The sequence below is a fragment of the Danio aesculapii genome, chromosome 18 (assembly GCF_903798145.1).
Source record: "Danio aesculapii chromosome 18, fDanAes4.1, whole genome shotgun sequence".
NCBI classification, from domain to species: domain Eukaryota; kingdom Metazoa; phylum Chordata; class Actinopteri; order Cypriniformes; family Danionidae; genus Danio; species Danio aesculapii.
This window is the reverse complement of record NC_079452.1, coordinates 42,580,527-42,599,105: the sequence shown is the minus strand read 5'-3', so window position 1 is coordinate 42,599,105 and position 18,579 is coordinate 42,580,527. Positions and strand designations below refer to the sequence as shown.

Here is an 18,579-nt window from a genome sequence, read left to right as displayed (position 1 = left end):
AATAGAAAAACTATTTAGAGAAGTAACTGGGCCATTAGAAAAAATCCTTACTGTTTAACCCTGTAAAAGTCTAAATATGCAATCTTAATGGTCTTAAAGGGTCTTAAAAAGAACTTAAATTTGAGTTGAAGAAACCTGCAAAAAACCCTGAATAAATCATTTATAGAGAAGTGTGTAGTCTCTACAACTCAACGTATGGCAAACCAATCCAGCGTATTAAGAGTTATAATAAAGAGTAATAAAATTAGCATCACTTGTATAAAGCCTAATTGGATTCAAGATTTTCAAGGTCAATTGGATTCAAGATCAAGTGTTTGTTTGCCAACCCATATCTCAATTCTTCCACGAGGCAATACATAACTTAAATTCCTAATCCAGGTTTCAAAAACAGGCGCGTAATCTGACTTCCGATTTTGTAGAATTATTTGCTTTGCTAATATCATACATAAACATACTGCCTGTGATAAATATTCTCCTATTTCTGAGGTGTCTCCAAAGATGCCCAATTTCAAAAAAGTTCAATCTTATATACTTTAAGATATAAAAAAAACTTGAGGGCGTCCTGAGTTCGAATCCCAGCTCGAGGACATTTCCCGACCCTACCCCCCTCTTTCTCTACCACTTCATATCCCGTCTCATTACTGTCCTATCTATCTAATAAAAAGGCAAAAAATGTATCTGAAAATAAAATGTTTTGCCAAAATGGACTAATTTTATGGCCAATGGTGTTCCAAACCTGTTTGAGTTTCCTTCTTCTGTTGAACACAAAATAGTTTTTAAAAGAATGGAAACTAATAGCCATTAATTTCCGAAATATTTTTCTTCTTTAGTGTTCAAAATAAGAAAGAAAATCAAAAAGCGTTGGAACCCTTGAGGGTCAATATAGTAAATGATGAGTAAAATGTAATATTTGGCTGAACTATACTATTCAATTTGACTTGATTTGAAATTCTGACACAGAGGAAGCTATCATGTCTCTAAAACGGTTAATTGTCATTTTATGTGTGGTGCAGTGGTGTGAGCGTAATGAGGAGTGCCGCAGGCTGCAGTTGAAGGATCTGCTGGTGGTTCCTCTGCAGAGGTTTACACGATACCCTCTGCTGTTAAAGAACATTGGGAAGAGGAGCTGCTCGGAGGCCGAGGAAAACACCATACAGAGCATCGTGGATCTGGTGGACAGAGCTATTTGTAAGTCCTTCATATTACTTTGGCAAATCAAAGTAAGGATACAGCTAAATATAATTGCTAGCCAACACCCATATTTATGTTACCACCAGTGCTTGAAGTGAGAAGGCACTTCTGTATTTTTGTTTAGCACACAACCGTATGTTTTCTGAGCACTGCCAATCATGTTGTCAATACTTTGACCACTCACTGTGTCACGACACGAAGAAATGAGTAATGAAAATGGCAAATGTATGTTACAGAGACACCTACACTTTCGAAAAAGTTTTTACATTCCCTTGATGTGTTTTTCTTTACTTGTGTCAAAACACAGAAATCTGTCTACATTCATTGAGCAACTTAATTGGCGATGCTAACAAACACTTTGGGACTATCTATGTCCCAGTATATTTAATTGTAGAAATTTCAGGATCTGGGGGAGGCCAATCCAGCCTCTCCCTGATCCCAGTGGCTCTGCTCTAGTTGTGGAAATTCATAAAATTGACCCAAAACAGACCATCATGATTGGCTAGGATTGGCAATGAAAATTTGGGAAAGTGGTTCGACTGGGATACTAAGAGCTGCAGAAATTTAAAAATAATAATTTTAATTAAAATTTTTTTTAGGATTTTTTACAAAGTGATGATAAGAGAAGTCCCACCTGGAAATGTTTGGTTGTTGAGCACTATTAAATTAAGTGCTTAAAGTCTGCACGAACTGGAAGCTGCAACCGTTTTTTGGGGGGGTTTTCATATTGTGATGAAGTTCTCATGAGAAAACAGTGGGTGTGGTTTATTTTTATTAGTTTTTTTACTGCTTGCTGATTGGATGTAGTAAAGTAGGCATTTCATTCAGGAAGATTGGGAAAAGGGTTTTGGTACAACCTAGCCGACACCTCTTTGTCTTTTTGTTGTCATAACGCTGTCAAAACTGACAGTTGGAGGGGCGTGGTTAGGTATGTTAGCCACGCCCAATACATTAGACAGATGTAATCTGAGAATTGAACTGAAAATAAACAGCAAGTGCATTTTCAGATTTCAATGTTAGATTACAAGGGCAAATAATTTTTTCCTCAATGACATGCGCAGAGGCGATGCAGTGGCGCAGTTGGTAGTGCTGTCGCCTCACAGCAAGAAGGTCGCTGGTTTGAGCCTCGGCTGGGTCAGTTGGTGTTTCTGTGTGGAGTTTGCATGTTCTCCCTGCGTTTGCATGGGTTTCCTCCGGGTGCTCCGGTTTCCCTCACAGTGCAAAGACATGCGGTACAGGTGAATTGGGAAGGCTAAATTGTCCGTAGTGTATGAGTGTGAATGAGTGTGTATGGATGTTTCCCAGAGATGGGTTGCGGCTGGAAGGGAATTCACTGCGTGATACGTGCTGGATAAGTTGGCGGTTCATTCCACTGTGGCGACCCCGGATTAATAAAGGGACTAAGCTGAAAAGAAAATGAATGAATGACACGCACAGATGAATTGTTCACCAAAATAATAGCAATGTGAGCTAACTAAATCAATATGGTTAGTTTTGATTTCATGTGTACTTTAAAGTCAGCGAGAACCGGAAGTTGCAGAGACTTGTGTTTCATTATGTTGATGTACTTCCAAATGAAATGGAATATTGAGATGGGGGCGGGGCTTTTTTATCATTCCCTCATAGCCAAGTAATGGTAAGAGGGGCGTGGTTAAGAATATTGTAGCTGAAGCCATCAAACTAAAGGACCAGCACTCCACACACAGAAGCAAATGGTCAGACATTGATAGATGTTTACCAAAACAAACATTTTTGAAGTAGCCTGAATTAACCTGAACAGATTATTTGCGTGCGCTAGCATTGTGCACTAGCAAAATAAACACTGTAAATTTTGATTTCACACTGACTTTAAAAAGAGTTGAAATTTGGATGTTTTGTTTTGGACACTAATATGAACCGATTCTGCCATCTGACCAATCAGAGCAGAGCGTCAGGAAAAAAGGGTGTCAGGATCCTGGAGCAAACCATTTCAGGCACTGTGAGAAAAGAGCTGAAGCTGCACTGTTTCTTATGAGGAAATGAATGCTTCTTTAGGGTTTTCTTGTTTTTGTTTTTTTCTTGAATGAATGTAGATCTATGAGATTCCAAAGTGAAATTAGCGTTAACTGTTTTTGCTTTCTCCAGTTATTGTTACTGCTTAGCATGCTTGAGCTTGGATGTCATTTTTTTGTCAAAGCAGGATATTAAAAGCAGTGACAGGTGACTTTTCAAGTTCTCTGAGTGTTGCTGAGGCGTGTGTCGACAGTAACATGAGAAATATGTGCAGAGTTACAGTTGTAGAAAACAGGGTGAACAACAGAGCTATTTTGACTGGGTCATGTGAGTCAAAACAGGAGAAAGTACTACATGTTTTGGTAAGCCACAAAAAACATGACATTGCATTTGATTTGACATGGCGTGTGAAATCCCAGTTATCTTTACTGAAGCATTACACGCCTTGTCATAAATCTATTACACTTTTATCAGGAATCTGTTTTGATAAGTAGATGAGATTAATACATCATTCTGTATAACTGTATACTGAGTACCGATTCTAATGCTTAAAGCACATTTGCCCTTTAAGTATGATACTTAGGTGGAGATCTCTCCTTACCTGAGAGAATAAATTAAAGATGTTGCATATAATTCCTGGAACATGTCTCTTGTAACCATTTATTGTGGACATGTTATGGTCAGAAGCAGCTTTACAGAAAATAATAGATAAAACACATACCAAAAATTGGTAAGACAATTCACTAACAAAGCAATTTGGAAACATTACAAATGAAGAATTCAACATGTCTCCATGAAGTTTGGAGCGCATATTTGTTGCATAAGAAGTTAAAATGCACACCTAGAAATACATTACTTCTTTATTAAAATAGTAAATAATAATAATAATAGGTCCATGAACTACTGTTTATTGCAATAAGAATATTATGATAAGTTTATTATTAAATATTCATGCAAATTTTTTTTTATTGTATTTTATTATTTCCCTAATATTTTCAGCCAGGTTTTAATGAACTTGCAATATTGCTGAAAACACAGAACTTTCAGTTCAGATATGCAAAAAGATATCAGTTCTTGTAATTGTAAACTCGTAAACAAACATGTGTGATCGGTTCATGAGATCAGCCAGACTGGCGAGTAGCGATCGAGTCATGAAATGTGATTATCAGCCGACAAGATTACTGATCTCTTCCCGATTGATCGGAGCATCCCTATTAAACATTATTCAAAAAATATACTCAAGTGTAAAATAAATTATTGAATTAATAAATAATATTTTTAATTAATGTATTTATTTATTGAGTTTTTTTATTTATATACTACTTTATAATTTAGTAAGACAAAGATTTAAATAAAAAAGCCCCATGAAGATAATAAAAAATAGTAGCAATAAATAATAAATGTAATCATATTTATTTGTTCATTCATTTTTATAGAATATATTTACTAAATTAAAGATTTACTAAGACAAACATTTAAATAAGAAAGCCCCATGAAGGTAATTAAAAATGTGAAAGTATCAATAAATAATAAATAAAATATGATTTATTTGTGTTTTATATTTTTAAAAATAAATGTATTAAAGTATATGACTAAGACAAATATTTCTGAATTATGGATTTTTATTTTGCTTTTTCAAAAGTTATAAGACAAATATTTCGATAAAACTGCCACATGATGTTAATAACTACATGTTGTAATAGTGATATTTTACTGCTGGCACTGATCTACAATATCAGTGCATTTTATGATTAGTGCAATTATGATTGTATTAATAATCATAGTGTTAAAGGGCCATGAGCGATGTGATATTAATGTAAGCTTAGTAACTAAATCATTTTGACTAAGGTATGTCTTTAAAAACTCAAAGACTACTGCTGATGATATAACTAACTAACCTCTGAATAAACATAAACAAAGAACATTGATCACACACTTGCCAAATCTGTAGAGACAGGTCAATCAACGTGTCTTTTTTAAAAGAAGACGAGTGGCAAATCCGGATTTCACCATTTCCAGATGCGAAAAGCTCTCGGGTATTAAAAAATGTTCCTTATAAACATATTTCTGTCACGTGTTAGCAGACCACTGTAATCCACACATGTGGATCCACACGCGGGGTGTGCTGTCAGTGCGGGGAAATAGAAACAAAACCTTCGTTGTGGCACATTTATAAACGCAACACTGACGTTGCTTCAAAATTTCTTTTTAAACCGGAAGAATGAGTTTGCTCTAAACAACTCAAAAACAACTAATTTTCACATTCATACAGTTAAGGCCAGAATTATTAGCCTCCCTTTGAATTTTTTTTTCTTTTTTAAATATTTCCCAAATGATGCTTAGCAGAGCAAGGAAATTTCCACAGTATGTCTGATAATATTTGTTCTTCTGGAGAAACTCTTATTTGTTTTATTTCGGCTAGAATAAAAGCAGTTTTTATGAACCATTTTAAGGTAAAAATTATTAGCCCCTTTATGCTAACTTTTTTTCGATAGTCTAAATTACCATAACTAACCTAGTTAAGCCTTTAAATGTGACTTTAAGCTGTATAGAAGCGTCTTGAAAAATATCTAGCCAAATATTATTTACTGTCATCATGGCAAAGATCACATAAAGCAATTATTAGAAATGAGTTATTAAAACTGTAACCAGAGATGTGACACTGAAAAAAAAAGAGTTTAGATCCACATACATGTTTATTGAGGAAGTCAGGCAAGCAATGGTCAACACGGGTGCAAACAGATGTATGTAGGCACTCCAGAAACGTGGTCAAAGTAACAGGTGATAGGTTGGAAGGGACGCAGCTGACAGGGACAAATAAAAGAACAGGGCGGGGATCAAAACACGGAAAAACAACACAAAGGAAAGCGTTGTAATGTCACTTACAGTAAACAAGACTCGGCGCTGGAGTGAGTGTGTGTGCTGCTTAAGTAGTGTGTAATCAGTCCTTGACAATCCTCCGGTGGTGTCTGTGCAATCAGTCAGGATGAGGAACATGTGTGTGTGAGCGGAGTGCATGTATGAGGTTGTAGTCCATGAAGTCCGTAGGTGATTGTGCATGTATTCCAGCGATCTATAGAGTTACGATCGCTGGTGATTGTGACAAAAACTATTATGTTTAGAAAAGTGTTGAAAAAATCTGCCCTCCGTTAAACAGAAATTGGGTAAAAAAATAAACAGGGGGCTAAATAATTCAGGGGGGCTGACTTCAACTGTATGTTTCCTAATAGTCTTTTTAGCTATGTGGGAAATATATGATCGTCGACATCTCAAAAAATATGCTTTAGTGTTTTGTGAGCCTTTAATGATCCTATTTCTTTGCCTTGACTGCTTCGTGTCTGAATTATGGCCAGACAGGCATGAAATTAATAATAGGTGAATGTCCTACACAAAAGCCGTTTTCTTAATTCAAAACATTCCAAGATGCCACTTTATGAGTAACACACTTCATGACACATCTCTCATAACCAATATAAGGGTGTGTTCGACTCTTCCTGGTAACTTTTGTTCAAATCAAACAAGTGTGTACGAGTCTTCATCTAATGGGTGTGAGCTTCAAACATTACGGCAGGTCATTGTTGATGAAAGAGCCATTACTTGAAATGCAATAGGAAGAATCGGGAATTAAAAGACAGTCTGTTGTCTGCGGCTCAATAACCCAAAACAGGATCTGTTATCGTACACAAGCACTAATGTTTGTTTGGCGAGGTGTGGATGAACCCGCTAACCTTTCATAGCCAAGAGCCTTTGTGTGGACTGATAATACAATAGCATTTCCACCCTGTTTTTCTCTTTGTAGATGATCTTGAAGGAAAAGTGAAGTGGTTGGACAACTATCAGAAGGTGAAGCAGCTGAAAGAAGCTCTAGTGTGGCTTCCTGTTTGGGAGAGCGATAAGAGGGCACACGTTCCTGAGGTCTGTATATCTCTTTAGAATGAGGTATATGCACACAGACTTTTAATTTTCAGTCAGTCAAACCAAGTGCTTTCAATGAACTGTTGCACCATTACAAAATCGCCACGTTTAGGATCTGATTTCTTTAAAAATCAGTGATCTTCACTGGTATGAGACGGGACAAGAAGCACTGGATTAAGTTCATGTCTTTAAAATATGGAAACTTATTTCACTCCAGTATTTTCAATGGAGTTTCTGCGCTGGCCTGCCGCTACTGATGGTGGTTGCGTTTAAACGGTCTTTCATCTTATTATATGCTTGAACAACTAAATAAATGCTTTAGTCTATTGAACGGATTGTATTTTAATTACATTACAACATCAATGCTGTAAAAAGAACCTTATGAAATAAAAAATAGTCACATAAACCTTTCACCGGAAGTTTATCATTGGCTGAAAATCACTAGTTGTGCATATACCCCAATGGTCTATATGTTGAATTTAGAATTTGTTGTTTTTAGCGACACCAGTGGCCGCTGAGTGAACTGCAGTCTGCAACACATTGGTTGCGTCTGAAATCACATAATTACTGCCCATATAGTACATTAAAAACAGCGTGTGAGGCGAGTAGTGTGTTTGAATTTGTAGTATTAGTAAAATTAGTACAATGTAAGACCCTACAGGTTGATGGAAACTTGTTGACCTAAAAAAGCCATTTTTTGTTTCAACAAAACGTTTCATGTTTAATATACCTTTAAGATTTCACCAGCATTGAATTAAAAACATTTAGCTGACTAAACGAAAAGGCGATAACTACCCGGATCACCTACTACTTATGGCGAGATTCTGAAGTGCGCATTCAAGCGACACTACACTATGCCATGATGTTATGTAAAAAATTTATATGTAAACAATTCGTTTTTTTGTATTAATGCAGATAGCATACAGAATTATATACATTGTCAAAAAAGCTAATTCTTTCAACACAACATTTCAGGTTTAATGTACTATCAAGATTTCAACCACTTTGGATTAAAAACATTTAGATGACTATATTCAATACAATAAAATTGAAATGTTACGTGTTATACATGTTACGTGTTATCAAGTTATGTGTTATATGTTATGTGTTATATGAAGTTACGTGTTACGAAGTTACATGTTGTGAAGTTACATTTAACTTCACAGTGTAGGCAATAAATACCCAGATGACCTACTATTTCTGGCAAGATTCTGAAGTGCGCATTTAATTGACACTACGCTATGCCATGATGTTACGTAAGAGAATTATTTTTTTTTAGTATTAATGCAGAATTAAATACATTGTTAGAAAACTATATACATAGTCAAAATGTGACATTGTCATTGTTTTTTTTGACATACATTGTCAAAAGAGTGCATTTTTTTCAACACAACATTTCACGTTTATTGTACCTTCAAGATTTCAACAGCATTGGATTAAAAACATTAAGTTGACTAAACAAAGTTTTCAATGCAATTAAATCGAAACGTTATGCGTTACATGTGTTACATGTTATGCATCTTACGTGTTACGAAGTTACATGTTATGAAGTTACGTGTTACGAAGTTACATGTTGTGAAGTTACATTTAACTTCACAGTGTAGGCGATAAGTACCCAGATGACCTACTTCTCCGGCAAGATTCTGAAGTGTGCATCCAATCAACGCTACACTATGCCATGATGTCACGTGAGAGAATGTAGATTTTATTAGTATAAATGCAGAAAGAATACAGAGTTTACATGTAAACAATAGTTGTATACAATATAATACATAATTTATATGCATCGTCAACACGCGAGAAAATTCGTGAATGGGAGTGAAGCGAAGTAGGTCATGTGAAATATCAACTGGCCCAGCCAGGGCTCGAACCAGAAACCTTCTTGCCTGCGACCATGCTAACCACTGCTTTTTTTCCTCATTTTATTATCCAACGTTTATAGAGATTTAACTATTGGATATTTGATCCTTCACAGACCCTGAAGCACCTGCTGAAACCTGTGACACTGGAGAACCTGGTGATTAACCGCAGCCTGTTGCATGATGGGAAGCTTTTTCTCATGGGTCAGACTGATGAACTATTTCCTTTTTAATTTTTTTAATGGTTGTGCAGTTTGCTTATGCGACTTACTGTTATTCTGACTTTTTCCACACAGAAAACACAAAGCAGCAAGAGGTCTATCTGTTTCTCTTTGACGAATTCCTTCTAATTACGAAGATCAAGAGGAATAAAAAGGTGAGGTTATGTAACAGATTAAATTATGTGTGTATATATATATAAATGGAGGAAAGGTTTGAGTGTGGTTTGCTGTTTGTCAGTATTGATGTACTGTAAATCACGGATGATGTGTGTGACGTGATATGAAAATGATTTGTTGATTCTGTCTGGGAGCGATGATTGATTCAGGCCATTTTATTCTCTAAGGTTGAGTTCAGTGGATTGTCACAGATTAAATTACTGCACTGACTACTGTAAATGGAGAGTAAAAGTGCAATGAATAAAAGTGGGATGAATCAGTATTTGATTTATCTCATGAGATGCTTTTAGGTTAAAGATGCCCAAAGTTGGCCCTTTGTAACGCTTGATTTGGCCTGCCATCACATCTGAGAGGAGATTGAGAATGATGGAGAGAGTTGGGGAAAATGCATTTAACAGAGATCATCGTTTTTTTGTTTGTTTGTTTGTTTTATTGCTGAGCTACAAAAAAGCAAACAGAAATTAAAAGTTTTTTTAAAATGTACATAGTCTCACTGGATGGATAGAGGACTATGAAGAAGACATCAGCGAGCAATTCAAGACAAAAATGAGTGTAACTTCAATCTGTTATAAATGAGATCGTTTTTACTGTAATAAGTTCATTAAAAAATGTGGAAAATATATACTGTTAGTTTATATAAAGCAATGCTTTCTGGTTATTTTTAAACGGTAGTATCATCATTAACGGTCATTCTACAATAGATAATGTTGCACGTGGAAAAGTCACTAAAACGCTCACACTTTTGAGCAACAATATACTATTTTATTTTACTTGTCTACGGACCTCTCAAAGGTTGCAAAACTGTGTAGAATTTGTGCCTTTTATGGCAGCCTATTTTTTGATGCTTCAGTTTAAATCTGAATCAGTTCATTTCTGTTCCTGTCAATATGGTTTGGTAGCTACAACAAACGCAACAATGTTTTTAAAAGAACGACTCAAAGTAAAATTTGCTTTGGATTCTTACCTGATAAGAGTGAAAAAGAAAAAAACAATAGATTAAAAAAACTAAACAAAATGGCAACAGGAAACATTGAAACAATTTTTGACACTTCATATAGCCTAATTTTGTTGGAAAAAGGCTGTTTTTGTATTTTTTGTATCTTTATTTTAATGTATTTTTTGTTGGTCTGTTATCTAAAAAAACACACAAAGAACATACATTAGGTGAAGTGATGTGCAAATAATACTTTTTCAACAATAAGGGAATTATGAATTTAATTCAAGTAGGCCTATTGTAACATAAAATATAGTACTTCTGACAATTTTCTTTATTTCATAGATTTGAGTTATGAATTACAGTATCGCAATACTAATTGGTATCATGATACTTCAGCTGGTATAGTATCGTAACATGAATTAATGGGATCACGACAACCCTACATCATACCCATCAAGTATTTGGCGTGATTTGTTGATATTTCAGACCAGCGCAAAAGTAATTTTCACGTTTTGCACCACGTTTTTTAAATAGTAAATCCATTTGCGCCACTTTGTGGACTCATGGGTGTGCTGGTCTAAAAAGGAGGTGTGTTAAGGCGCATTGCTATTTTGAGAAACTGAAATTGACCAACTAAAGCAGGTCTAGATTAACAAGTTTAGATTTGTCCACCTGTTGGGTTTTGGAGAAGTATGCATCCCCATATGGGGCGCAAGAATTGGAGGTGTGTTTGGATATGACTGAGTTTTTTGACCACACTTCATTATTATTGTTCATTTATTAATTTGCTGGAAATTAGAACTGAATTTAGAAATAGTTTTGAAACAAATCTTTGCGCTTAACAAATGAAAATAATTATGTAGGCTAATGGATGTCTTCAGTGGAGAGCGTACAATGTTTTCTTAGTCCACTGAAGTAACGTAGTAAAGTACAGAGTAAAGTAAAGAGAAAGTAAAGAGGCTGAATGGAGGAGGCTCGATCTTTATCCCCGCGCTACATATGGTCAAAAAAATAGATTAGTATTATAAAAATAGATTAGTATTATATTGTATAACATATTATATTATATAAAAAGTCACATTAACATATTAAGCTTTACGTGATGCAGAAAGCATAGTATTTCTAAGGCTGGTTGATAATTCGATAACGATAATTATCACGGGATATATTTTTCCGATAAAACGATAATGACAGTTCGATAATTGTTTGATAATATTTACGCACTATGTCTAACGCTGCGCAGGCATTTAGAAGCCTGCCCTTCCGGGTGCCGCACACAGTACAAGTGTACAGCCATACAGTGTTAGTTGCACTTGGAGGAGTAAGAAATAAATAAGGTAAAAAAATGTCACAGTCACAGACATTGTTGACAAGAAACGTCACTAGACTTTATTAGTCTGGAGCTACTTAGTTTTTTGCAATCCGACACAAAACAGAGCAACGTGACAGACTGCAGACGACTCGTGTCATCAAAAGCAGGAAACACCACAAACCCGTTTCATCATTTAAAACAATGCCACCCTTATGAAGATGCTAAGAATTTACAGACTCAAACAAGTGTTGGTAAACTAGCGCAACTGCCCGGCAGAGTTTCTTGTCATCATTTTCGAAAGCTGTGCCTTACGAGAAAACCCCCTCAAAAGACAAATGAAAGATATGACAGAACACAATCTCAAACACATCTCAATGAACACTTAATGCTTGCTGTAAACTACAAGCTGCATTATTTAAGGGCATTCATTACAACATTGATAGGAACTTTTGTTGTCAAGCTTATGTTTCCTTTTTAATATTAAGATATTTTCTTTGAAATCTGTAATACCACTATTGTCCCTCATCCACGGTAAAATAACCAGCCTTCATGAAGGACATAATCGTCGAGGAGAAATCACATGCTCAAGACATAATCTTCAAAATAATGAAGTATTAAAATGCAGCAAATATATGACAGACGTTTACAACAGTAGTGGATCATTAATTAAATCCTTATTTCCCACAGAGCGAAGCTAAAAATATATACACTTTATATGTTTATCTTTTTGCAACGAATTGCGTTATGTATAATGTGTAACTTATTTTGATGTATATTTTGTTCAGTTATCTACAACAAACGAGAAGAACGAATAACATCTGAAGCGCTTCAAAACAAGTGTGCTATACGTTAGCGCCAAAACAATCCATTACCTCAGAAGGATGAGAGCAGACATGTCTCGCCGTGATGCGCGATTTATAAAATGAGAGGCTGCATAAGCCTATTCGTGCTAGTCTGTGAGATAAAATTGGTTAAAACACCTGCGGATATAACGGAGATCTGCGTATATGCATCCCGCAATATGCAATGTCAAGAGTGTGACTACATAAGTAAGGTAAACTGCACACACTTGATTATGTAATGTGTGGACGCGTCTCGCAGTGCAAAGCATAACCAAACCTTTAAATATCCATGCTTAATCAGTTATTGGTCTATTGATTAATAGCTATCGACAATCAATCGATCATCAAGTAATTGTTAGCATCCCTACCATAGGCGGAGGGTGAACAAACTCCAGGGTAAGGCTAATATGAGCTGCCCTTTAATGCATTTTAAAAAGATTTGCAACCGACCAAGAAAGGTTTCAACAAAAGCACTGCCTATCAACAAAAGTCTATTATATTTAACACGTGCATTCAATTATTTTATTAAACTATCCCACTGATCTACACTACCGGTCAAAAGTTTGAGGTCAGTTTATAAATTTTTTTATTATTACTACTTTTATTTAAAAATCTAATTAAAATAATTCTGTTCATCAAGACGGCATTTATTAAAAATTCAAAAATTGTTAAATATTTATTTATTACTTACTGTAAGCAGTTTCAAATGAAATTATTACTCCTTGTTGCTTTTATTACTATTACCAGTAATAATAATAAAAACAATAATAATAATAATATTAGAGTGATTTCTGAAGGATCGTGTGACTGAAGACTGAAGTAATAAAGCTGAACATTTGCCTTGGTCGCCTCTGGATGCGCCGGCCCTGAGAATACGAAATCATTCTCTTTTTCATGAGGCCAATTGAAAACCGAACTTGTAATTCAGCAATAAATATTTGACCTTTAAAATGTAAAACTCCAAATGATTGCCTAAACAGGATTACTACACTATAGGCTAGACTATGTTACAATGAATCTACCAATTTAATGCTGGAAACAAATTAAACCAGAATAATATATTATTATACCTCTCTCGTAATACTCATTAGTCGTTTTATTTCTTATGTCCTTGACCAGCAAATCAGAATAGTCCCCTGGCCAGCACTTTTGGTTTGGTTTTCAGAGCAGCTGCTAACTCTAGAAATAAACAGCGCTCACAAGTACAACGTGCGAGGTTGGACAGTTCCATTTTTGTGAGGAGGGGGACTTTAAATTTGATTGACAAACTTACGATAGCTAAAGTGTTGTGTTAATCATCAACATTAAATTACATTCATATCACGCCTTACACTCGTTACATGTTTTCAATGCATTTTTTTTTCTTTGCTGCTATCTCCGTGGTCAAATCTAAGCCTTCCCCAGCCTTACAAACGCTCCGCCTATGATCCCGACATAAAATATATTAAGGATATTTCACCCTAAATTCACCATGCTCACCATTAAAAGGACAGTTCAACCAAAACTGAACACTCTGTAATTATTAACTCACCTTACTTACTTGTTTCAAACCTGTTTTCTTTTTTTTCTGATGTTGAACAATAATATTCAATAACTTGTAGGAAATGTCTTCGGTTGTTGAAAACTTGAACAGTAAATGCTGATTTAAGATTGTTCTTTTGTTTATTATTAATTATATTGTCAGACAGCTGAAACATTTCACTAAATGTGTTAAATCAGCTGCACAAAGGGATTGGCATGCTGAAAATCCGATAAATTTAATAGATATAAAGACTTGACATTTATCGTGATAATTATCAATAGCGACTGATATGAAAGAAATTATCGTGATCGTTTTTTTGCCATATCGCCCAGCGCTACTTACTTCCTGTTTTACATTTTAAATTTCTATAGCTTCTGAGAGTCCAAAAAAAGTTACAATAACTGTTATTACATCAAGCTATGATTGAATCGCATCTAGTCACAGTTATGAAATAGTTTGACAACAAGCAGGAAATGTTCACGGGCCAGTGACGTTATGACGTATCATGTAATGACGTGAAATGGTCTATAGGTTTAGTGAGGTTGAGGTTTACATAAGCACAAGTTAACATTGCTCTGAAATGGTTTTGAAAGCATGTTGTGTGTGTGTGTGTGTGTGTGTGTGTGCTATGTAGCAGAAGTCTAGTGTGGTGGACTTTGCTGCGGGTCAAGAGCTGGAGCTCTTACTGCAGGAGGGCTGCAGCTTCACTGTGCTGGACCAGCCCATCTCTCTGGACCGCCTGCAGCTCAAGAACATTGACCAGCTCAACGCTACAGGTGCTCAACAACACACACACACTAAACATGCCTTACACACAAATACAGATACACACACACAGACCCTTACACACAAAAACACACATGCGCATACACCCTTACCCAACACATGCAAGCAAACAGGCACACTCTCATTCACACACACTTATATACACAAACACATGCATGCACGCACACGCAGAAACAGACACACTCACTCACACAACTGCACGTACTCTACATGTGAAAAACAACAAAAACCTCAAACACACACATGCACAAACATGCGCGCACACACATGCACACAAAAAACGATACCACACATGTGTATACACACTTACACACATAAACAAACAAACACACATGTACACACACAAACATGCATTCACACACATACTCAAACAGACAAACTCTTCCCCTACACGGACACACTAACTCACATACAACTATAAACAAACATATGCACACTAACACACATACTGTTTAGGTGGGCAAACACACAGACCCACACATGCGCAAACACACAGAAACACTACCAATCTTAAACACACATAAACAGGCATTCTCATCCCTCTACATACGCACACTCACTCATAAATACACACATGCTCTCACAAACAGACGCACGCTCACACCCCACAAAAGTGTCCAAACACACCCATGCACACACATCTACATATCACCCCGCAGCCCGAGAGCAGTTACTCACTGAAGCTAGAAAAGCTAGGTTGCTGTTGGAAGTGGTGTTAGCGAGGCCAGCAGGGGGCGCTCAACCTGCGGTCTGTGTGAGTCCTAATGCCCCAGTATAGTGAAGGGGACACTATACTGTCAGTGAGTGCCGTCTTTCGCAAGAGATGTTAAGCTGAGGTCCTGACTCTCTGTGGTCGTTAAAAATCCCATGGCACTTCTCGTAATGAGTAGGGGTGTAACCCCGGTGTCATGGCCAAATTATCTCCATCTGCCTTTACAGATCATCGCCTCTCAATCATCCCCATCCACCAAAATGGCTCTATCACTGTCTCTCCACTCCACCTATAGCTAGTGTGTGGTGAACACACTGGTGCCGTTGTCCTGTGGCTGCTGTTGAATCATCCAAGTGGAGCTGCACACTGGTGGTGGTGTGGAGAGACCCCCTCATGATTGTGAAGCACATTGGGTGTATGGCCATACACAATAAATGCACTAAATAAATACACATTACACTACAAACAAACACACATCAGATTAACTTCTGCTGTTCTAGAATCATTCAGTAATGCAGAAATGTGATCAACAAATGATTGTTGCGTGTGTGTGTGTGTGTGTGTGTGTTGTTTCAGCGTCTGCTCTGCCCAACTCATTCATCATAATGCATCAGAATCGCTACCAGCAGTGTATCGCCGTCTTCGTTCTACAAGCCCAGAGCGAGTCAACTAAGGTCAGCTTTCACTGTTTTTCTTGACGCTGAAAAATTCAGCTACCTGACGAAAGTCGTGTCGTCAATCCCAGTTGTGAGAGCAAATAATAACTTGACTTCTAGTTGATCATTTGGAAAAGTGGCAGAAGGTAGATTTTATTGATGAATCATCTGTTGAACTGCATCCCAATCATCACACATACTGCTGAAGATCTAATGGAACCCGCATGGACACAAGATTCTTGACTTCATCTGTCAAGTTTAGTGAAGGAAAATTCATGGTTTGGGGTTACATTCAGTATGCGGGCGTGCAAGAGATCTGCAACATCAACAGCCTGAGGTATCAAGACATTTGTGCTGCCCATTACATTACAAAGCACAGGAGAGGGCAGATTCCTCAGCAGGATAGTGCTCCTTTTCATACTTCAGCCTCCATATCAAAGTTCCTGAAAGCAAAGAAGGTCAAGGTGCTCCAGGATTGGCCAGCCCAGTCACCCGACATGAACATTATTGAGCATGTCTGGGGTAAGATGAAGGAGGAGGCATTGAAGATGAATCCAAAGAATCTTGGTGAACTCTGGGAGTCCTGCAAGAACGCTTTCTTTGCCATTCTAGATGACTTTATTATTAAGTTATTTGAGTCATTGCAGAGATGTATGGATGCAGTCCTCCAAGCTCATAGGAGTCATACACAATATTAATTATTTTTCCACTGCAGCATGACTTTATATTCTATACTGTACATTATTTCTGTTAAATGACAAGACTTTTGTCAAAGCAAAGTCAGACCTTACTGTCCTAATTAAATAATAATAAAAAAAAAAATCAAGGCATGATCATATTTTATTGTGGTATTTAATCTAGAGGCCTTTACCTCTCATATAAGCCACTTCTGATACCAAATGATCAACTAGAAGTTATTATGTTGTACCTTAAACTTGGATAGACGACACGACTCTTGTCAGGTAGTGTATTATTATGTTTTAGAATGTTTTTTTATTAGTCAAATAAAGACTTTCTAAAAATAAATTAAAGAAAGAATAGTTGCATAAATAATATTGGATTTAAATCATTTTATTATTATTTTAATCAATGCAGCCCTGGAGAGCAGAAGAGACGGACAAACTTAAATGAACTTAAAAAAAGCCGAACAGCAAGTGTGTGTGAATATAAAGGAGTGTGTGTGTGTTGTGTGTGTTTTAGAAATCCTGGATGTCAGAAATCGAGAAGGCCGTAAGTTCTCTGCTGAAGCAGGACAGTCTTCATCCACGCATCAACAACTCTTTTCACTATACAGAGTCCTCGCAGATCTGATTTACACACAGACTTTCAGGAGAAAATACCCAGAGTGCCAACGGACATTGCAGTCCACAAAAACACCTCTACCTTTAGCCCAAAAATCATTATTTCCTCACCCTTTCTGAAGTTTACCAGAATGCCTACACAATATAATGATCAGAAATCACCATCAAAGTATCAAGTCTATCTTTATGACTTCATAAGGCTGAGTTCTGGACAGCAATGGTGGATTGTACTGCAACATTGTACAATTTATTCAGTTCAATACAGCAGCACAGAGATCTCCAACAAGAGGAACTACCTTTCAGTTCCCCTTTTCAACGTTTGGAGAACAATGTTGCATGTTCCTGTCATAAATAAAGATGATGAATTTTGTATTGTGAGCAATGTTAAATGCAGAAATTGTAAATTAGCCTTAATGCTATGAGTGTGTTTGTTTGTTCACCCTTGTTCCTATTTGTATAAAATGTTGAAACAATATTATGAAGTATGTGTTAGAGTAATTTCTGTTTGACCATGAAAACTAAAATATTGTCCTATCTATCTATCTATCTATCTATCTATCTATCTATCTATCTATCTATCTATCTATCTATCTATCTATCTATCTATCTATCTATCTATCTATCTATCTATCTATCTATCTATCTATCTATCTATCTATATATATATATATATATATATATATATATATATATATATATATATATATATATATATATATATATATATATATATATATATATATATATATATATATATATATATACACACACACACACACACACACAAACACAGTTGAAACCAGAAGTTTACATACACTGTATAAAAAGGCACAATAATTAAAAAAAATAGTCAGGTGTTAATATCTTTTTTCTCTTTTAGGTAAGTTAGGATTATCAAATTTGTTTCTGTTATGCTTAATAGCAGAATAATGAGAGATATTATTTGAGAAACTATTATAACTTTTCTTGAAAGTCAAGTTTACATACAATAAGATTATTATGCCTCTGAAAAAGCTCAGATGATGATGTCAAGGTTTTGGAAGTTTCTGATTGGCTAATTGACAACATTTGAGTTCATTGGAGGCACAACTGTAGAATAGTATTTAGGGAAAACCTCAAACACACTGCTTCCTTGTGTGACAACATGGGGAAATCA

General features: G+C 36.0%; 1 protein-coding gene across 3 annotated transcripts in view; it reads left to right on the top strand.

The window, feature by feature from the left end:
* plekhg7 (pleckstrin homology domain containing, family G (with RhoGef domain) member 7) overlaps window positions 1–17,866 on the top strand; it is a 47,688-nt gene extending 29,822 nt beyond the window's left edge. For 2 of the 3 annotated variants that reach the window (XM_056478589.1, XM_056478588.1), the window contains exons 11-17: window positions 1,014–1,188; window positions 6,983–7,098; window positions 9,074–9,161; window positions 9,254–9,333; window positions 14,603–14,744; window positions 16,043–16,140; window positions 17,323–17,866. In XM_056478589.1, coding sequence (XP_056334564.1) covers window positions 1,014–1,188; window positions 6,983–7,098; window positions 9,074–9,161; window positions 9,254–9,333; window positions 14,603–14,744; window positions 16,043–16,140; window positions 17,323–17,433 — 810 coding nt within the window. In that variant the 3' untranslated portion in view covers window positions 17,434–17,866. The remainder of the gene's footprint in view (window positions 1–1,013; window positions 1,189–6,982; window positions 7,099–9,073; window positions 9,162–9,253; window positions 9,334–14,602; window positions 14,745–16,042; window positions 16,141–17,322) is intronic. The other variant, XM_056478590.1, reaches the window with a different exon arrangement.
* The last annotated feature ends 713 nt before the right edge of the window (window positions 17,867–18,579 follow it).